General features: G+C 35.2%; 1 protein-coding gene across 1 annotated transcript in view; it reads right to left on the bottom strand.

Annotated features, from left to right (window-relative positions):
- The window catches only part of LOC135212097 (urea transporter 1-like), a 44,584-nt gene that overhangs the window by 9,750 nt on the left and 15,059 nt on the right, over window positions 1-19,775 (bottom strand). The window contains exons 3-6 of the mRNA XM_064245478.1: window positions 15,693-15,812; window positions 4,429-4,583; window positions 3,553-3,784; window positions 2,739-2,886 (exon numbers count right to left, since the gene is read on the bottom strand). Coding sequence (XP_064101548.1) covers window positions 2,739-2,886; window positions 3,553-3,784; window positions 4,429-4,583; window positions 15,693-15,812 — 655 coding nt within the window. The remainder of the gene's footprint in view (window positions 1-2,738; window positions 2,887-3,552; window positions 3,785-4,428; window positions 4,584-15,692; window positions 15,813-19,775) is intronic.

Genomic DNA, 19,775 nt, shown 5'->3' with positions numbered 1-19,775 from the left:
CAACCTTGTTAGTCTACTTTTTCTCTGAAAGATTCTAGCATTCTTCTTCATTACTAGGAGAATCATTTGCTTGGGGTGGCCAATGATTCCAAGGGACATTTTTGTCTGAGTCACAACGGTAGGTATTGTTTTCTTTTGATATTCATACTCGACAACATATGGCCTTGAGGGATACATCATGCACATATATGCCACGTGCATATATGAGGCCGTGGTTACATAAAAACGAAATGTCTCCATTACTTGGTTGTAATTCAGGAGAAAGCCTACCGTCAGACAATCAGTTTAGCAAAGGAGTTACATATCATGTGTGCCAAAAACAGCCTCTGTTTATTGTAACATGAGAACATAACTGTAAGCTTGCATTCAGGAACGTTTAGGAGCACAGCTTCGCTTCTGTCAACCGTAGTAGGTATAAAAATAATTTTTTTCCTTCTTCAATGGAAACAGTAAACAGGTCATTATTAAAGTAATTAATTATTGTAGGGTCGTCGTTTTTAGGCCAGTGAATTTCATGGGTGTTCACAGTGAATTTTTTATAAGTTGTGAAAAGTTTGATCTTGTATCAGAACTATACTTTATGTATACTAGGTGATGACATGTTTATGGTGGCCTGGTTATAACAATAAACATGAATTTCATTGTAGTTGGTAAATGCAGGCTGGTTATTGTTTTGAGATTCCTGTTCCTGCATTTTGTTAGTAACTTCTGTTTGCACATGTTTTTCATTATAATTAAAAATTAAGTTTTAAGCTAGGAAATACATTTACAGGGATATGTCGTAAACAGCTCTGCATTTATTTATGCTGTGCAGACTCTTCCAGTGGCATTGACTTTGCAAACGATGATTTTTAGTACAAGACAAAATGCTATAAACCCAAGTGCCCCACAAGAGAGAGAAGCACATTAAGGAAAATGATATTGGGAAGTAAAGAATGAACTATGAGAGAGAAATTACAAACAAAAACAAATGAAAATAATAACAAAATACAGTAGACAAGACACTTAAATAATAAATTTTAAAGAATTAAAAAAGCATTTCCACTAAATTGGAACGATTTAAGTTCCGACAATTGAACTACAGGACGAAGATCACTCCATAATTTGGTTACAATGGGAATTAAAATTACAGAAAACTTTGTGGTGTTATCTAGTCTGAGCAGATGTGATTGTGGAGGATGATCAGAATTTTGAAAAAATGTTATATAACAATACGAGATGAAATTCAGTTGCTGAAAACCAAAGGAACGACACTTGTTTAAATGAGTAATATATAGATACAGAAACAACGTCTGTGAATAGCTCAAGTTTGTGGCCATTGCATCTTATGTCCAGGAAACTAATGATCATACTTTTAATTTTACACAGTTTTTCATACTTCTCCCATAATTTGCACCATGCCCTGGTTTGACCTAAATCTCTCTTAAGGGATTCAGCTATCACTCAGATAATTGGGTTGGAGTAAATAGAGTAGCATCATCATCTCAGCAGTAAGCCGGTTTTCATGACAGGAATGTCAAATAATACATTCAAACAGTCATTATAGAGTCCATCAACAACTACTCTATGAAGCCTTTTAGTAAAAAAATCAATAGCAATATTAAGAAAAATGAGACTAGTGCTTTCTGTATGTTCATTCAGATTCGTTGCCAGCAAACATTTGAAAACCTTAGGAAGTATGACAGATATAGAAATTGGGCGATAATTGGAACGGTTAGAGCTACCAGAACCTGAGATAAATAAAGCACCCTTCCATTAAGGGAAAGTACCATTTTGGTGTATGCCTTGAGCGTCTGTGTCGACTAAATGTTTCCCTATTTCTTGGTACCTATATGCTAACTTAGACTTTAGCTTCAAGCAAACAGGAATGGGCATATTTCTCATTGCTCTACTTATTGTCTGACAACAAAAAGGATTGCCTTTATTTTTCGACAATGAGTGACAATTATCCGGTTTAAGCAAAGCAAAGGAAGGATTGTCTTGACTGTGCCTTGAAATGGAGGTTTGAGGGTAACCCAGTATGTGTGATCCAGAGTTGTACTAGAAATGGTTTCTCTAGCTGGCTCTTGGGTATAATTTTGCCATGTTAAGTTCTTTTCCCAAGATAATCAGTCTCCCATTTCTCCATGCAAGTAACATTCACAGTCAATGTTAAACCAGGTTTTGTTTTTAAAACAATAATTTAACACCAATAAAAGAATTCGCTATTAACACCGACAATACTGTCGTTTAAAAGTAACAAAAAGCTCAACTTTTTTATATACGCTTTTGACCAGTTGGAATTGGAAGATTACCAAAACTTCGTTTCAATCTACTTGAGATCTAATATACATCTTACAAAGTAGTTTTTTTGCCACAAAATAAAATGTTCTTATTGCAGGGATTAAAAAAAATGTTGGGAAAAATTTTAAAATTGGGGATTAAAGCAAAAAGCTAGAAAAGGTAAACTAACAAATAGTTGTTTCTCAACAAAACCAGGAATGCGTGTCGCAAAATTCAGGCAGGGAAACACTGAAAAATGTCAGGTAAACTTTAAAGGTATGGCGCGCACCACGCTCTCTCTCTCTCTCTCTCTACTCGTCTCTCTCGACTCTTCTCTCCCATCTCTCCTCCTCTCCTCCTCTCTCTCTCTATCTCTCATCCTTCCTAATCGGTCGCCTCTCTATCTCTCTCGCTCTCTCCTCTCTCTGTCATCTCTCTCTCTCTCTCTCTCTCTCTCTCTCTCTCCATTGACTTACCTGTAAAAGTCGCAAGCAGACCACCCAGGTATGAGGCTGCAGCAATCATTGGAGAGCAGATCACCAGTCCAATCATGATTAAAATGGAACATGCAATACTCTCAACTGCGTAGACTTGTCCTACTGTGAGAAGTGTTCCAAGCCAAACCTGTGGGGAAAGCAACCCTTAATCTCTTCAGAATTAGATAAATTTATTTTGAAAAATTGTACATTTAATCAAAGGTTAACCTCAAAAATAGACCTAAGGATCATCAGGTAAAAGTTTATGCCTGTAGCTATATAGATTCCTCGACTTTGTGTATGGTTTGCATTTTATAGTATCACACTTGTGGGATATGTACGTTTGTTGTTAGGGTTGGGATAATTTATTTCAAGTCTTAATTTTCACTTGCATGTTTCCATGTTCTTTTTAACTACAGAACATCTATGACTTTGGTTATGATGTTAAATTTAGGTGACCTAATTTGGTTTGATTGACGTTTTGATCCCTTGTATGTTGTTTTGAAGGAATTGGAACCTTAGGACTCAAACATAATGATTTAGTCTTATTTCCTTGCTTGCTATTATATTTGTTCATTATTTATCAGTTGCCCTTAGTAATTGTGATACTTGGTAGGTAGTTGACTGTGGTGAGTTGCAGACAGTGTGCAGAAGAGTTTGGGCTAGCAGCCTCATTCCTGAAAATTGGAAGACGAACTCCCAGTGCCATATGCTTTAAAGGGAAGAGGCATGTATATATAGGTGTATGTGCATCCATAAGCACACCAAGAGGGTATTTATTTTTACTCTGGAACAGTAGTTGAAAGTTACCTACCTGATCCCACTGGATAGTTGCAGATACTGGGGAAAGTTCGGCTCCCGATGTAAAGTTGGCATGTTCTGTAACGTTGCTGATTCCAGCAGCAGTATTTTGGATAGGTTCTTCGGCGTATCCTTTTGCTCTCAAGCATAAAAATATGATGGAAGTGGAAATATTGAATGGCAGCGTGTAACCAGGAAGATTGTGCTTGCTTAACAGTGCCCCTAAGCCGATGCTCACGCACACGCTGTTGTAATTAAAAGTTAAGTCGCAGAGTATGAGGTTTTAAGTTTTAGAAAATTATTGAGAACTTGTTTTGTTGGAGTAGTTGTCAGTCTTACACCAAATAATTATTTTTTATAAAGTACTTTGTATATTTACTGAAATAGTAATTAAATTTTGGGGGGCATTTTTAGATTTCTTCTGTATTCAAGATATGTAAAGATGTATATGAACCCAGTCACAAATAATGGTAACATAATGGATAAGGAAGTACACTATTTGCAATGTCATAGGTTAATTATCTTGTTTTGTTATAAAACACAAGGTTACTAATGAACATTCAGTGTTTTGGAATATTGGTTATTATGTTTGGTTTGTAATTATCCCATTAAGATATATTCCGGGTGCTAGTATTTAACATAGTTGTTGTCTGTGGTTTACAATGATTTGATGCAAGGTTGTTTTTTTTTTAACTTAGTCTATATGATGTGCGAAAAAGATTTCATCGGCTTAAGAACCGAAATCACATGTTATTAAAGGGATGACTTTAGAGTTGTTAATTCCTGAAGACCTTTATTCTTAATTACTTTTGTAATAACATTACCCCCAAAAGGTGAAATTTGGCTTCCTAACCTTAAAAGGTACTTAATGGTGGCTGAGGGTAGATACCTGAAAACGGTGGTCATCATCATGTATAGCCAAATGTCAGTGTTGAACGGCTTGAAGAAGAATAAGGGATACAGTGACGCCGTCACAGTGCCTACCAAAACTGGGCTGAAGTTCGTTAGCCCTGCTCTAATGGCACCGTCATCTTGATGAGTAAACTGTGGGGAAGAAAAAATCAACGTTTACTTGGTCAGGTCATGGGAGGTGATAACAGCAATTAAGTTTAAAAACATATTTAAGTGCCGACAACGTCTCTCTCTCTCTCTCTCTCTCTCTCTCTCTCTCTCTCTCTCTCTCTCTCTCTCTCTCTCTCTCTCATATACATAAACAATCAGGTTTTCCTTTGTTTGATTTTTTTTTCTCAGCGCTTTTGTTATAACTTGCAAAAGGTGTACGTTAAGAAAGGATTAATTTGCAACTTTGCTAAGTTGCAGTCGGTTTTTATTTTGTGGTATTGGTTTTAATGTCAAAAGTACCTGTTATGCAAATTCATTCCATCGCTCCAGAGTGCAATAATATTGTGTATGGATGAGTCAGTGCTTTTGCATAAGTATTAAGGTGATGTTACAGTATAGTAATTAAGGTATTTGTCCCATAGCCTTGAAGTTTACGATGTAGGCAATTCTATACTCCGAAATATGCTGTATCTTTAACGGACTAAAGGGAGACACGGTTCAAAGACCGAGGTCAACACTAAACCGCTGTTGAGGGCAATTTGAAGAAATCAGAGAAAGTCGTAGCTACGTTTTTCGGCTCGGAGGAATATTTTATAAAGTAGTTACATCAAATCGCCATAGCCGAAGCCATCTGGTTAGATGATGATGGGTAAGATTTAAATGGACTTGAAAAGAGGACCTTACAGTCAGGCGCCATTAAAGAATTTGGAGTTGAGAAAATTATTTCAGAAGCTGTGATAGTTGTACATACAATATATTAGAGAAATAGTTGGATTCATTTGAAGTATTGGAATGTAATTGACTATTTAGCACTTGTAAATTTATATATCCATTATAATTGTGTATATAATATATATATATTATATATATATATATATATATATATATATATATATATATGTGTGTGTGTGTGTGTGTGTGTGTGTGTGTCTGTTTGGGGGCATAGCAGTGAAATATACAGCCAGCAGGAAAAGAAAATATTGTGACTACAGTAAAGCCGAATACTTGTACTTAATTAAGGCAGGTTCAAAAAACAAAAATGAGATGCAAGTTAAATGCACGAGTTTAAGATAAAAAGATATTTTTAGTGACATTTAAATTCTTCAGAATCTTGAGGATTATCATTTGCGTGACTGCAAATGATGAGTCCTAAGAATCTCAAAAAGGTTAGTAATATCTTTGGGAGTTAACGAAGTGAACGTTATGTATCATGCTATCTGTTAATAGTAATTTGTAAACATTAAATTATTTCAAAGAACCAGGTACCCCCTTCCCCAATTAATTGGATTCTTTGAACTGTTTGTACAGTAAGTTCCAAAAGTGATGCTACAAATTTTAGAGGATTTCTTTCGAAATTCACTAACTGGCAAATTCAACACGTAGCTGAAAAACTTTTTTTTCTACATTGAAATCTATCAAGCAAAATAAAGTTAACATATGATGCACAAATATCAAGTCTATGATATTTATAACATTCATAAGAAACAATTACCGTAATAGTAATTATTTCAAAGTACAGTAATTACTTCAAACTATATAAACAAAACAATTTGAAATTTCCGTTCAACACAGGATTACCAACATTGCGTAAGTATATTTCGATCAATGTGGAAACAAATATTTAATATCATAGTGTATTATAAATTATTTTACCGAAGATGCATAAAAACCATGCAAGTATCAATAGAATATAAAGGGAAAATCTCCGTAACCTTTAACATAATCAACCATGAATGCACCTAGATTCAATAGAGAAGGTGGGTGTGGTTGGTAGTTCTTATTCTAGCTTCTATAATTAATAGTACCCGACCGTTCGGATTCTGCTTTGGCTTCGGTTTCGACCCACGACAAAAACATAACATTATCTACCCATCCTATGAATCACCAGCCGTGTCTTACTAAGGGTGCGGGGAAGAGAGAACTTAGCCATAAACCCCCACCGCCAGCCAATGCCCACCAGGGCTGGGGGGAGGGGTTTGACCCCAGGCCCCCCAGCATGAGCCGTAGTAGTCCTAGCCAACGGACGAACACAGTGATTTCTGACACTTCGGAACAATACTTATGCAAACTCCTATATCCGAAACAAAAGGAGAAAGAGGGCAAAAGTAAGTGTAAAATAAATTCTTAAGGGAGAGAAGAGAGGAAAAGAGAGCAAAATAAAGAGAAAAATGATTCCTCAAGGAGATAAAGAGACATGATAGAGGAGTAAGAGAACAAGAGAGAGAGAGAGAGAGAGAGAGAGAGAGAGCTGAGCTTAAAACACCATCTTCGAGAAAGGCTCTTGCTGTTGCACCTTCAGGTGACTAGGCCTAGTTCCGGGCATAGCAAGGCTTACAATGCAGGACCATTGTCTTATTTAGGCAAAAATAGAACCATTAGGACCGACACCAGTACCTGCCCTAGCGCCTGGGAAACAGACTCGCTATATAAAAAAATAAGAAAGACGGTCGCAAGCAACCGAACACCCATAAAATCACACCTGGTTAAGTCGGGAGACGACAGACCAAAACCAACTCTCCTCCCACTCTTCCTCTACGCTCCTCTACCCACAATCCTGACTTTTTCACTTCAACGTTTTACCTCAAATCTTCTAATCATATTCCAACAGTGAAATTTAAGACTGAATTTGCATAAGTGGGCGTATCAAAAGGGGGTGATATAACCCAAATTCATATTTCCACAGGCAACCAGTAATCAGTTCGATCCAGTCAAGCATTATTGTATACTGTAACAGAAATTCATGAGTTTTTTGGGAATTTACACACACACACACACACACACACACACACAGAAGCACCCGAGCATGACCAATAGGCCTAGTGTTCAATTCTTAAAACAGGCCTCTGGTTATTCCTGACTAGATAAAAAGGTTCTGAGAGAGAGAGAGCGTAACAGGAGATATTCGAATTAAAATAATGCACGCTAAGCATATTCACACCGGATCGTATGGACAAGAATAGTCTCACTTATGCACTGAAAAAAGGTGGGAACCTACGAAAATACTTGTTCGATGCGAGCCTGAACGCAATTCCACATGGAAAAATTTGCACAATTGAGAAATTCGATGAAATTATTAAATAAGCTGGAAAATATATTTCCTTGATTATTGAAATAGGCATAACCATGTAGCTAATGCTTAACGTGCATACAACTTGGAATTTTTTTTCTCTCTCTGTCTCTCCATACCAACTCGTGTCTTATTTATATTTCATTTAATCAAATGCTAAACTTCTTTGTGCTTTATCAAAATAAATCATAATAACTTATGATATAATGCCATAAAAATAGAAAGTTAATTTACAAATCACATTAGGTCGATAAAATGCTATAAAAATAGAAAGTTAATTTACAAATCACATTAGGTCAATGCTTATGCACTCTGTTCCTGCTGCCACTCTATGGTGAGCACTCGATATCACATTGATAGCCGCAGATGTTTCTACGGCGAAATTCTTATTTCTTCTTTTCTTTTAATAAACAATTATTGAACTAACATTGACCATTCACTGGGGGAAATACCTGCTGTGGTTCTAAAGTTAATCAGTGATGCTTATTATTAGATAAAGAGGATGACAATAATTGGAAAAAATATACGAACTGGCAACTCCACGAGGGTTTCTAAAGAAGTACGATCAATTTTGAAATTTGTAGCTTAACTTGAAACTTTCTGTGCATATTCATAATGTACAACCCCTGCTAATATCTATCATTTTTCACTGGTGTGTATATTCAGGGGACATGGATCTAATACATATTGAAATAAGGTCAGCAGTAAAGTGTTCCGTTTCATGATTTAGTTTTAAGAGGGTAATTTTATCAGTAAAAACCGTTGACTGCCTGTCTACAGTCTGGAGTGTGAAGCCAGGGCCAGAGTTGGGGTTGTCAGTACACAATGGAATGGTAATCTTAGCGCTTGTGTGTTGAAATGCCAGTGTGTTACAGCTTTTAGAAATGTATGTGTAGAAAATGAAAGTGACACAACAAAAGAACCATTTCAATGAATATAATAAGCATAATGATTCTTCAACCCATCCGGTCGGGTGGGATGGGATCATTAAATAAAATTGCAAATTTTTAAGGGCAAAGAGAGTAGCTTATTTACATTTTAGTGCAAAAGAGCTATTACTTCGACATTGATATTGAAAAATATATTTATGTAACATCAAATAATTTCTCATAAATAGAGGGCCATTTTACCTCGTCAAGTGCGGGATGATTGGGAAGATTAACAGTCATTTACTCATAAATATTGAAGCTCTCTGTGTAGGACTGTAGGTTATGCAAGCGATAATGTAAAACCTTGTCCATTGTGGAGTAGAGCCAATGAGAGCAGAATAGAAACTTAGACTTATTGTCCTTTAATAGGAGATTGGTGGTGGCATATAAAAAGGGTAAGTAAGGTTTTATTGTAAGACAATACTTTTCCGCAAGAAGATTTTTTTAATGCTGATGAGCATGTGGTGATTGACACCTCTGTTTATTTTTTGATACAAAATGTTATTTATTTGTATATAATCATTATTAATTATAGTTAACTAGGATTATTGGAAATCGAAGATGCAATAGAAAAAGTTATTTGAAAGGTGGTGGTAGAAATGTTAATTATAGCATAAATGCTAAGTTAGTTCTGGCACAAGAAACAACGAGATTACTGATGGTAGAGGTTAACAGCACTTTATATTCTTCACTACAAGAATCTTTGTTACACAAAGAAATATCTTTGATGTACAGAGAGAGATGAGTAAATCATGGTTGAAAGTTGAGCAAGAATTTATTCACGATCAGTGTTATGAAGTTTTGTAAATTAGGTTTCAGTTGCAAAACATCCTTCTACTACGACAATTAATTCGGAACAACTTGAAAATAGCTAGGTAACAGGAGGCGGCAGGAAAAGGGAAGTTTCTGCAACACTACTTACAGTACTACCTCGTTATCCTTGTGATTCGGGGTGTGGTGTCTCAGTGGGATCTTAAACACTTATTGTGTGTACCCTGGGTGTGTCTATATATATAAATTATATATACACCGAGCTACAAATGTCCTTTAATATCTAATTCGCTCTACCTCGGAATTAATATATTTTCATATATGTTTAACGAAGGGTAATTTTTTAGTCGATAAGAGAGATTTGTCGGCTCACGGGCGCGAACCACCTAAACCAACAAATCCAGGACGCACATTAGATATTAAAGGACATTTGTAGCTCTATGTATGTATGTGAATCACGGTAATGTGATATGACTCATATATATTATATATATCATGGAGATTCGTTTTAATATGGAAACCATCATATCTTGGGAATAATTACAGTTAAAAGGAATTATAATTGATGACTACTTTTGCTCTAGCCAGGATCCGAACCTGGGCTGTAAACTATGACCCAAGTTCGAATCCTGGCCGGGCAGTAGCTCTTATCAGTCAATCTCCTTTGGGGTAAGGTTATTGCCAACGTATGTTGTTGAAGTCAATATAAAACAAAATCTGTCATTTAGTATTTTAGTATATGTGAAAAAAATATCTCCCTCTTTCTCATATATATATATATATATATATATATATATATATATATATATATATATATATATATATATATGTACATATACATACATACATGCACGATATTTGTTTTGATTTAACATTCTAGTTCAGCTTAGTAACTCGAGGAACAAGAGCGGGATGTGTAGCCTTGCCTCTTACACGGATCTGGTCTAGTCTGGATTCCGCCGCTTTGGGTGTCGACATTAATCTTCCATTTATAGCGGGTGCTGATCTCCGTAGTCCCGTCACCCTTTAATTAAGAGCTTCTTCGTAAGAATCTTCTCTATTTCGATGAGTAAGGACGATGTCAGGATCGCGGAAAATGAATTCCGTAATTGTAAACAATTGGCTTAGGTATATACGTTTTGGATACTCGTACACGCTGCATCGCATTCATCGATCAGATCATGTGGTTGATTCTGTGCTATTTCCGTTTTCTTATTTTAAGTATGCAGGTCAGATCGACTTCTCTGCATTTGACACCACTGTTATACACAGCATTCCGTCAATAGTAGTTATGAATGTTTTTGGATGCTGTGGAAATGGAATACCACCCACAAAAAGAAATGTGATATTTCAACGTCCTTGCAGTTGAATCCAGAACATGAAAAATTAATTGGCCTTGCTGTTACGAAAGCTGATTTCGATGTATGTATGTCTATATATATAATTATATATATAGTAGATATATATAAGATATATATCTATATATGTGTGTGTGTGTGTGTGTGTGTATATATATATATATATATATATATATATATATATATATATATATATATATATATCCTTGCAAGAAGTAACATCCACTACGACGTACTATATATCTGACTTTTGGGTCCCATGTTAACCCTGGACTGGCATTGTCTCTCTCTCTCTCTCTCTCTCTCTCTCTCTCTCTCTCCTAATTACGTTTTTAGTTACTATACTGTAGCGCTTTTTATTTTTTTCATATGCCATGTAGCATATTAGTGGCTTATTGGATTTGTCAGGCAAATTCTTTTAACCCTAGGGGAAGGATGGTTGAAAAGTAAGTAATAGAGGCATAGTCAAGCGTCTTTTAATAAGCGAAGCGGAGACAGAATTTACACAGTATTGGGAATAGTCATAGAACGCTTTGGTGTCGGAGGATTGTAGTGCTTGATTTATTAAGGTAGGATGGAGGGGCTGTCTCTGGTTAATGAGGTAACCACCTTCATGAGCTGAGAAAATGTTCAGACCTTGTTAAAATTATTTAATAAATGTTCAAGCCTTTTCAAAATTATTTCTTACATATTTTTACAAGTGGTCTGCATTTTGATTTTTCCAGTTTCGTTGAACAATTTCCTCTCATTAAATAGTCATGAATTTATCTTTGAAGCAGGACATTTCGAAGAATATTTTTTAGTTTTTTTTTTTTTATAAAGATTTGATTGAATTATTTCTAAAGATACCATCACCCTCAGCTTTGTGCTTCACCTTTGGCTTGTAAATCATTCTTTGTAGTGTTTAGGTTGTAATATTCACAGATATCATTCCATTTTCGTAATGTATTAATTGCGTCATTATTATAATAACTACTTCAGTTGTAGTCTGGTAAAAGGTAAGACATGAGCAAAATAAAAATTTGTGAAAATATCTTATCAAGTCTTCAAATTCTTTGTTTGTCTCTATTGCTTTGTTACACAACCAAACAATTAGCAGGCGAGGATCGTTAGGTATCATTCCTAAAGGTATTGACATCAGGCATTGCAATGAAAAAGGATTGACATTAGGTATTGCAGTGATGTTCCTTCTTAGCTTTTATTTTTGCTTTAGTGTTTCTGGTCACGATCAAAGACGTTTGTCCAGTTATGATATCGTGTGTTGACAGCTGCTGTTGCGATCTGAGAGTAAAGTTGAATCTGCGTCTTCTGCAACTGTCTGATCGGTACTAGAAATCGTATTCTCGCTGCAGCTGCTTAAAAGGTATGAAGTATAATTTCCTTAAGTATTCATTATCAACCTTGCTTGCAGGTATAGTGCCAGTCTTCACTGGGATGAGAAAAATACAAGGTCTGTAAGTGTTCCTGATAAATATCAGAAAGATATGAAGAAATCCATTCAATTTTTTTTTCTCTTCACCAGTAAAAACTGCATGAATCCTGATGAAGTTTCCCTTGAAGAATTCAACAAAATAATAATGTTACGGATATGATGCCAAACCCTCATTATAGATGCGTACATATGCAGTCGTATGCGTTATCATAAAAGACAGTGCATTGATTAGTCATAAACGTGTTAATTATAGTAATATTCGTACAATATGATGAATGCGTTAAACTAACGTTACAGAAGTGAAGTTTGATAAAGACAGCTAAAAATTATATCAACTTTGTTAACATGATATTATCGGAAAGTATATTTTGATATCGCATTGTGGTCCATTTTTCCCAGACACTTGTACCGCTGTAGAATTTCAGATTATACGTAGTCAAAAGAATACTGTTGTTTAGAACAACAGTAAATATACCTGAATCGCATTATGGATTTAAAAAAGTTAAAAATTTTCCAAAAGATTACTAAATTTCAATCGCCGTTGTCATCGCCAAACATTCTGATACACCTAGTGAGGAAACCAACTCCCATTATGGTGTAAGTCTGGGAAGCACATAGCCAAAGTGACGTCACTGACCAAGACTGGAGACCCTGCTTGATCACCTTGACAGCTAGGACGCAATATGTATAAAGTATAGGACGTAGTAGCTGGCCTGTATTTTCGAAGGATGGGTTGGAATCGATATTTAAAGCAGTTTATTTTACTGCAGACCTGGAATGCATTATATATATATATATATATATATATATATATATATATATATATATATATATATATATATAATTACACACACACACACACACACACACACGAACTGTGATTCACCATTGGTCAAGTATTCAATATTGTATTCCAGTTATGCTGTAAAATGAACTGCTTTAAATACCTATACTTCTACCCATCCTTCGAAAATACGGAACAACAACTACGCGTTCTATATTCCATGCCTATTGCGTCCTGTCAAGATGGTCAAGAAGGATCTCCAGTCTTGGTCAGTGACGTTAAACAGGCTGCGTGCTTCCCAGATTTAAACCATAATGGGAGTTGGTTTCTTTTCCAATATTTTTTTCTTTTTACCCCTCATCTAGTTCAAATATATTTACTGTCGTTTGTTATTAGTGAAAGGGGCCGTTTGTAACAACACTTTACATGCATAGAGCATTGACAAGGTAGAATGAAAACTTATGAGAATATATAACATAGGTATTTGATCGAGTTCAGTGTCGTAAAGCGATGAAAAAGAGAAAGGCCAGTCTAGCCTTGCATCTTGTAACTGGCTTGGTCTGGAATTATCCGCTTGGTTTCTTTTATTGTTTCCACACCACTTTTAGCGCTACACAAAAAAATGTTTTATGTTTTTGCAATCTCTTTCTCGTTATCAGTGATTAGCCTTAATTGCATGTGAACGTTTGTTCTACCATCACACCCTGAAAACACGAGACGCTTATAGATACGAGTATTTTCTGTACTAAGCAAGTAGTAGGTACTTGTACTCGTTCCAGCTTTGACCTGCATCGCAGTCATCAGATAATCAGGTAATAAGAGTATGATTACTCCCTCTTTAAATTTTGTGGGGATAACTTGAGTGAAAGACTGTCTTACTATTTTTGTTTCTTTGTAATTGTAATAGTAAAATAAGAATAATTTTGTTATCATTTACAAGCAATCACCAGATATATGAAAAATCTTCTATTATCACATTTTGAACAGATAACCTGAAAATATGTATTCTTGTTGTTTATAATCTATAATAAACTAACAGCTGTTGAGTTTTAAGTTACTTCGGTATGTATGTAATTGATCGCGTAATGACCCGTGTGTGTGTGTGTGTGTGTCTGTCTGTCTTCTCTTGTCTTGTCTTGTCTGTCTGAGCATTCCGCCACTTCCTGGTTTTTGCTTTTATGTGAAGCTATTTACATCTTTAGGTGGATACTCTGTGGTATTTTACATATTTGATTTTAGGTGTTTGTGTTATTTACACACAAATATATATAGTCCTATATAATGTGTTTCACAATTGTTATTTTTTTAAGTATAATTGCTATTTGTTGTATGATTTACTGATAGTTTTTAGTTTCAGAATTGACATAACGTTAAAGATTCTCCATAGCAATAACTGAGCTGGATGTACATGCTTTTATATAAAAGTTTATCCTTGACCTCGAAACAGCTTGATTCTCAAGTTCGTTATTTGTTTTGAATGGAGATTGTTATGGCAAGGATAAAACAAACATATTTAATGGTTCCATGTACAGAAGCCGTAATGGAAGATTAGATGCGCTAAGTAGAGAGGAAGTGAGATGGAGAGACAGGCAGACGGTCGCCATTTACTAACTGGTTTAGGGTGGAATAAGCTTTATAGAGATATAGACCTTGGGTGGAACTCTTCATGATACCTGCGATCGAACTCGCCGGTCTGTGGATTGATAACCTTGACATCGTTTGTGGGAGGTTGCTGGGTAACGGTAGATAGGCAGCTAACATAAGTGAGCTGAGAGCCTTTAAAACTGGTTCTGAACAAGCTGATAAAGTTCTTCCATTTCAGTTGATAAAGTTCTTCCATTTCAGTTCATTATAGTTCTAGAACCACCACCTAACAAGCTAATGATAGATATACTTGACCTATCCTACATAGCTGGAAGGTTTCTGAACTAGCTAGAGCTGAATGAACTCATGATTAATAGGAGCAACTGTTCTTCATTGTGCTAAGGTCTGCATGTTGTTAATAAATGTAAAAAGTTTTCTTTCTCCAAGATGAGATACACTGAAGTTTATCATTCAGAAATTCTGAACACAAACAGAGAGATGAGGACCTTAGCTTTGTTCCAGTGCCTGTTCCAGTGCTATATCAGGAACAGAATAAACAATCTAATTCTTGATGCCGGTGTTAATTCTAGAACGGTTGTGCCAGGAAAGTACTAAAATTGCAGAAATTGCTATTTTGCCATGTGTCGCTTGTAGATGGGGTTCATTTATATAATTAATGGAAGCATGCCACTTGTAATTAATAAGTGTGTGAGTAGGATACTAGTAAACAGTTGAACATTAATTGAAATGGTAATTATTTATACCATATTCGGTTACAATTCGGGATTTTTTTTTATCATTTTATTATTGCTATTATTATTGTTGTTTTTGAAGATTCCGGAAAGTAAATGTAGTGTTAGCCAGTGTTCCAGTTAAGAGAATGTCTATACGTGATATCTTTACTATCCTGTTTACTTTTCTTGGTTTCATTGACTTCTTTGAATATATAGTTGGTCATTCCATTTGCTTATGTGATCGGCATAACTCTCCTCTGTCCGTATTTTGATTTTTGTTTATATGGTTTTGTATATAAAGGTTTTACAGTAATTTTTGGCCACCTTCCCAACTACCAACATCCTCTTACAAATAAAACATAAAAACAATAGACATGAAATGATTGAGGATTATTATCATGTACAGTACAAACAGAAGAGAACGTAACTTACCTTTGCGGTAGCTATAGCAATTACTGAACACAAAACAGCTCCTCCACCTGCTCTGACATCCCCAACGAAGAGACCTATTAAAATTAGCAGTCCGGAAAATGTGTTGTTTGCGAAGCATACCTGCAGCATATAAACAAGGATATATATTATGAATGGATAACCATATTAGAGCCAACCCATTTGATATGATGTGATACATACATACATACAAACACACACTCACACTCACACTCACACACACATATCTCTCTCTCTCTCTCTCTCTCTCTCTCTCTCTCTCTCTCTCTCTCTCTATATATATATATATATATATATATATATATATATATATATATATATATATATATATATATATATATATATATATGTGTGTGTGTGTGTGTGTGTGTGTGTGTGTGTGTGTGTGTATGTATGTATGTAACACATCACATTAGAAACCCCATATATCTCAGAGGGGTTGTACTATAATATATATATATATATATATATATATATATATATATATATAAAGGCAAATGCCACGAAGGAAAAAAGTGAAACAACTGAGTGGTCGCTAAGCCTTTTGACACCACAGTTCTTTACTAGCACCCTTCTAGTAAAGGACCGATGTGTTGAAAGGCCTGGCAACCACTTTGTTTCACTTTTTTCCTTCGTGGCACTTGACTTTATTTATACATTCATCATGTTCCATATCTTTGTGATTCAGTTACACACACACACACACACATATATATTGTGTTTTGATACTGTCGTTAACATTGGCTAATACAACCCTTAGGAAATGGGTGTTAACAAATGTCTGACTTTTTTGTTTAGTTGCATACATGTAACTAAAGGTTGCCTAATGTCTAATTGATATGGATCATATTTTGGAAATAGCTATTAGAATCCATAGCCTAATTGGCAAAAATATGCAGTGATGTCTAATGTGGATAATTAAAGCACTTATCAGAGTAAATCAAAGAAATGTAAAGGGAAACTTAAAACTAAATTGAGTAACCACCCAGAGAGGGGCTAGTTCCAGTTGTGACGTAAATTATGACATTAGACGTAATAGCAGGGTTCCTAGTAGTATGATAAGGATCGTAGAGGCTCAAATAATTGACATCATTATACAATAAGCAATAGCTTAAGTAGGATATGCGATAATTATCGAAATTATAAGATGATATATTATAAATGAATGATAATCTAAACATTTTTATCTGTACAGTCAAAGTAAATATATTGTTACAGATTTTGTCTAAAGTAGAGTTGAAACTACTGCTATTACGTTCATAGCACCGATGTCATTGATAAAATTGAAACATGACTGCACCAAATTCCTGTTTTAAAGGAAAGGGTAGACAAATTATTGTTGAGAGTGACAGTGTTAGTAAGAATTTTTTTATATGTATAGATATGACCATATCATAGCAAAAGAGTTCATACACATATGACAATATTACTATTTTCATTGTACAATTTTACGTTAACTATAGGCATACATAAGTTATAACGCAATTTCTATTTACCCGTTCACCATCAGTTATACAAAGCTTTTGGAATTGGTGAAATATTTTTGACAATTAGGCTATGGCTTCAAATAGCTATTTCCAAAGTACGATTCATATCAGATGCATTGGTAAGATTTTATCAACGAAAATAAATTGGACACGACCCTGAAATGCACAGGTGTCTCTTCTGCCGCAAAGTGCTAATTTCTGAAATAGTCCCGGGACTTAGACGGACGAAACACTTGTGTCGAACATAGTTATTTTCACGCTTTACTGTTTTATATACGGAATGATAATTCTGAATTTGACTCTATATAACATAAGAATTATTTTAGACGGTTAATTTTTAAGCATGGGGTACAACAAAATTCACATGATCAGGGAATAATAAATTGAAGAAAAAGCACCCAAAGTTATGCAAGATGGAAGTCAAAGAATAGTGTCAACATTCGAAATAACATTTATAATTTGACTGATAAAAACATTATATCCGATAATAGAAATATTATATAACATAAAATAAGAAGAAGCACATGGGCGGAAGAACGCAGATATGTCTGGGAGGTGACAAGAAGTGTCTCCATTATTGCTGTTAACCTTATCGTAGCGTCTCGTCAGGGCTGGAAGTTTGTGTGATGAGAATCAGTAATGACAGCTTGAAGGAAGCCTGTTTAACCAGTTAAGCAACCGTGGACTGCAGTGGCACCATTTGAGATTACTAATGATTTTGATTTCAGTCGATAAAAAGGTAAGAAGCCCGGAGTACAGGCTGTGTATTTTATTTTCAGAATGAAACTGTGAACAAGATTGTGGGATGCTTATACGTCTCTATTTATGTAAGGGTCACTGGGTAGAATTGAGATATAGTATCTGCATGAGAAATTAGTTACGAAAGAAGAACTCGCAGTGCATACGCTTTTTCAGGTAGTGGTCCCCTGAAATAAGTCACTGTTGCCATCTGCAGACGACGGTCGTATCCAATTACAACAGTCACGTATGCGCTACATTTACATGATATGGAGCATCACGTGTTTGACCCCTTTCATCAGTGCATGCCATTTGGTTGTAATGGGTGGGCTTATTGTCATTTCTCAATTGCACTTAACATTCATACTTCAGTCCCTGACTAGATAATGGCTTTATACATTACCAATTTTGCTTCGGTAGAAACTTCTCCAACGTTCCAAACATTTTGCAGATATTCTATCCTTGTACAAGCCTTCCATTATTCATAATTTTTCTCTAATAACCAACTTAATCAATAATTCCCATTTCTGTACCATTTATACAAGCAGCTATTTTTAAGTATTCCTGACCTGCATTTAGCCCCATTACCTTGCTCGTGTTATAATCTTGCTGTAATATACTGCCATCCCACTTCTATTGAAAAAACCATAAATTTGATCTTTACAGTCACTATAATCGGTTTCATATCATATGTCCGTCCACTTATGGGTGAGGATGTGGTATTTGCGCATGTGTAGCTCGTGATTGGCTGACAATCAGCATATCCGATTTCCTTGGTTATTGTGATAATTCTTGAATTATTTCTTCAATAACATATTTTAATGTTTATATATACAAAGAACCCTCATACCTTCTTATACAAATCATAAACGTGCCAGTTTTTTCGATGAAATAATATATAATAATATAAGCACGAAGACGAGCTTGTATAAAACACTGTGCTCAGGTCAAACACAAACGAACGTTGGGCTTTCAGATCACAAGATTTCCTTATTCACACTTTATTCTGTGTGCAATTTCATTGCATGAAATCAGGGCAAATTTATAATGATGCTAAAGTTATAACCACATCCGTAAACTTGAAAAATAACCTTTACTGATGTTGATCTCTAGATCACGGAGCAATGGCAAACCAACGATAGGCCTATTCGCAGATATTTAATTGTTACTTATGTATTTCTTTTAATTCTTCTTTTAAGCACACTTTCACTTTAGTATATCAGTCAAAAAACTTTCTAATTGTAACCTGTATTTATTCATTCCGTTTTAGTAACATTCCAGTGCCTTACACTAAAAAGATAAGACTAGGCTTGCCTTTTATGCCTTACTTGTGTCATCAACTTACAAACGATGACAGGAACTCGGTGACAACTTCAAAATTGCTAGATAAGTTATTTGGTAGAATACCAATGCAGTTGTCCAGTCACTGGGCTTTCATAATGATTTGAATATTCAAGGAAAAAAATTATTGAAATGCGCAAAGTATACTCTGAAAAGGAAATCGCAATACCATTGCCATGCATAAAGTGAAATTTCCCGCCCACCAGCCTGTGGGGAGGTGGTTGCTCCTTTCGCCTTCCCCAGATAGCTTTATATGCAATATTTCATGCTATTTTGAATGTTACCTAACTCATGTAATTTACATTTAAGATATCAAAATACCTTTATTCGCACTCGCATAACCAGATGTCTTGTATTTACCTAAAAGATTAAACATAATTATTGAAAGCCCATCGTTCTTTCGTGTTTAATCTACGTCGATAGTTTGCTACAAGCTCGTCTTTTGTGTGCTTGTGTTGTTGTATTATCGATTTAAATCGGCATGTTTTGGACCTATGTA

This window comes from Macrobrachium nipponense, chromosome 40 (genome assembly GCF_015104395.2).
Source record: "Macrobrachium nipponense isolate FS-2020 chromosome 40, ASM1510439v2, whole genome shotgun sequence".
Taxonomy (NCBI): domain Eukaryota; kingdom Metazoa; phylum Arthropoda; class Malacostraca; order Decapoda; family Palaemonidae; genus Macrobrachium; species Macrobrachium nipponense.
This window is presented reverse-complemented; position numbering and strand designations above follow the sequence as displayed.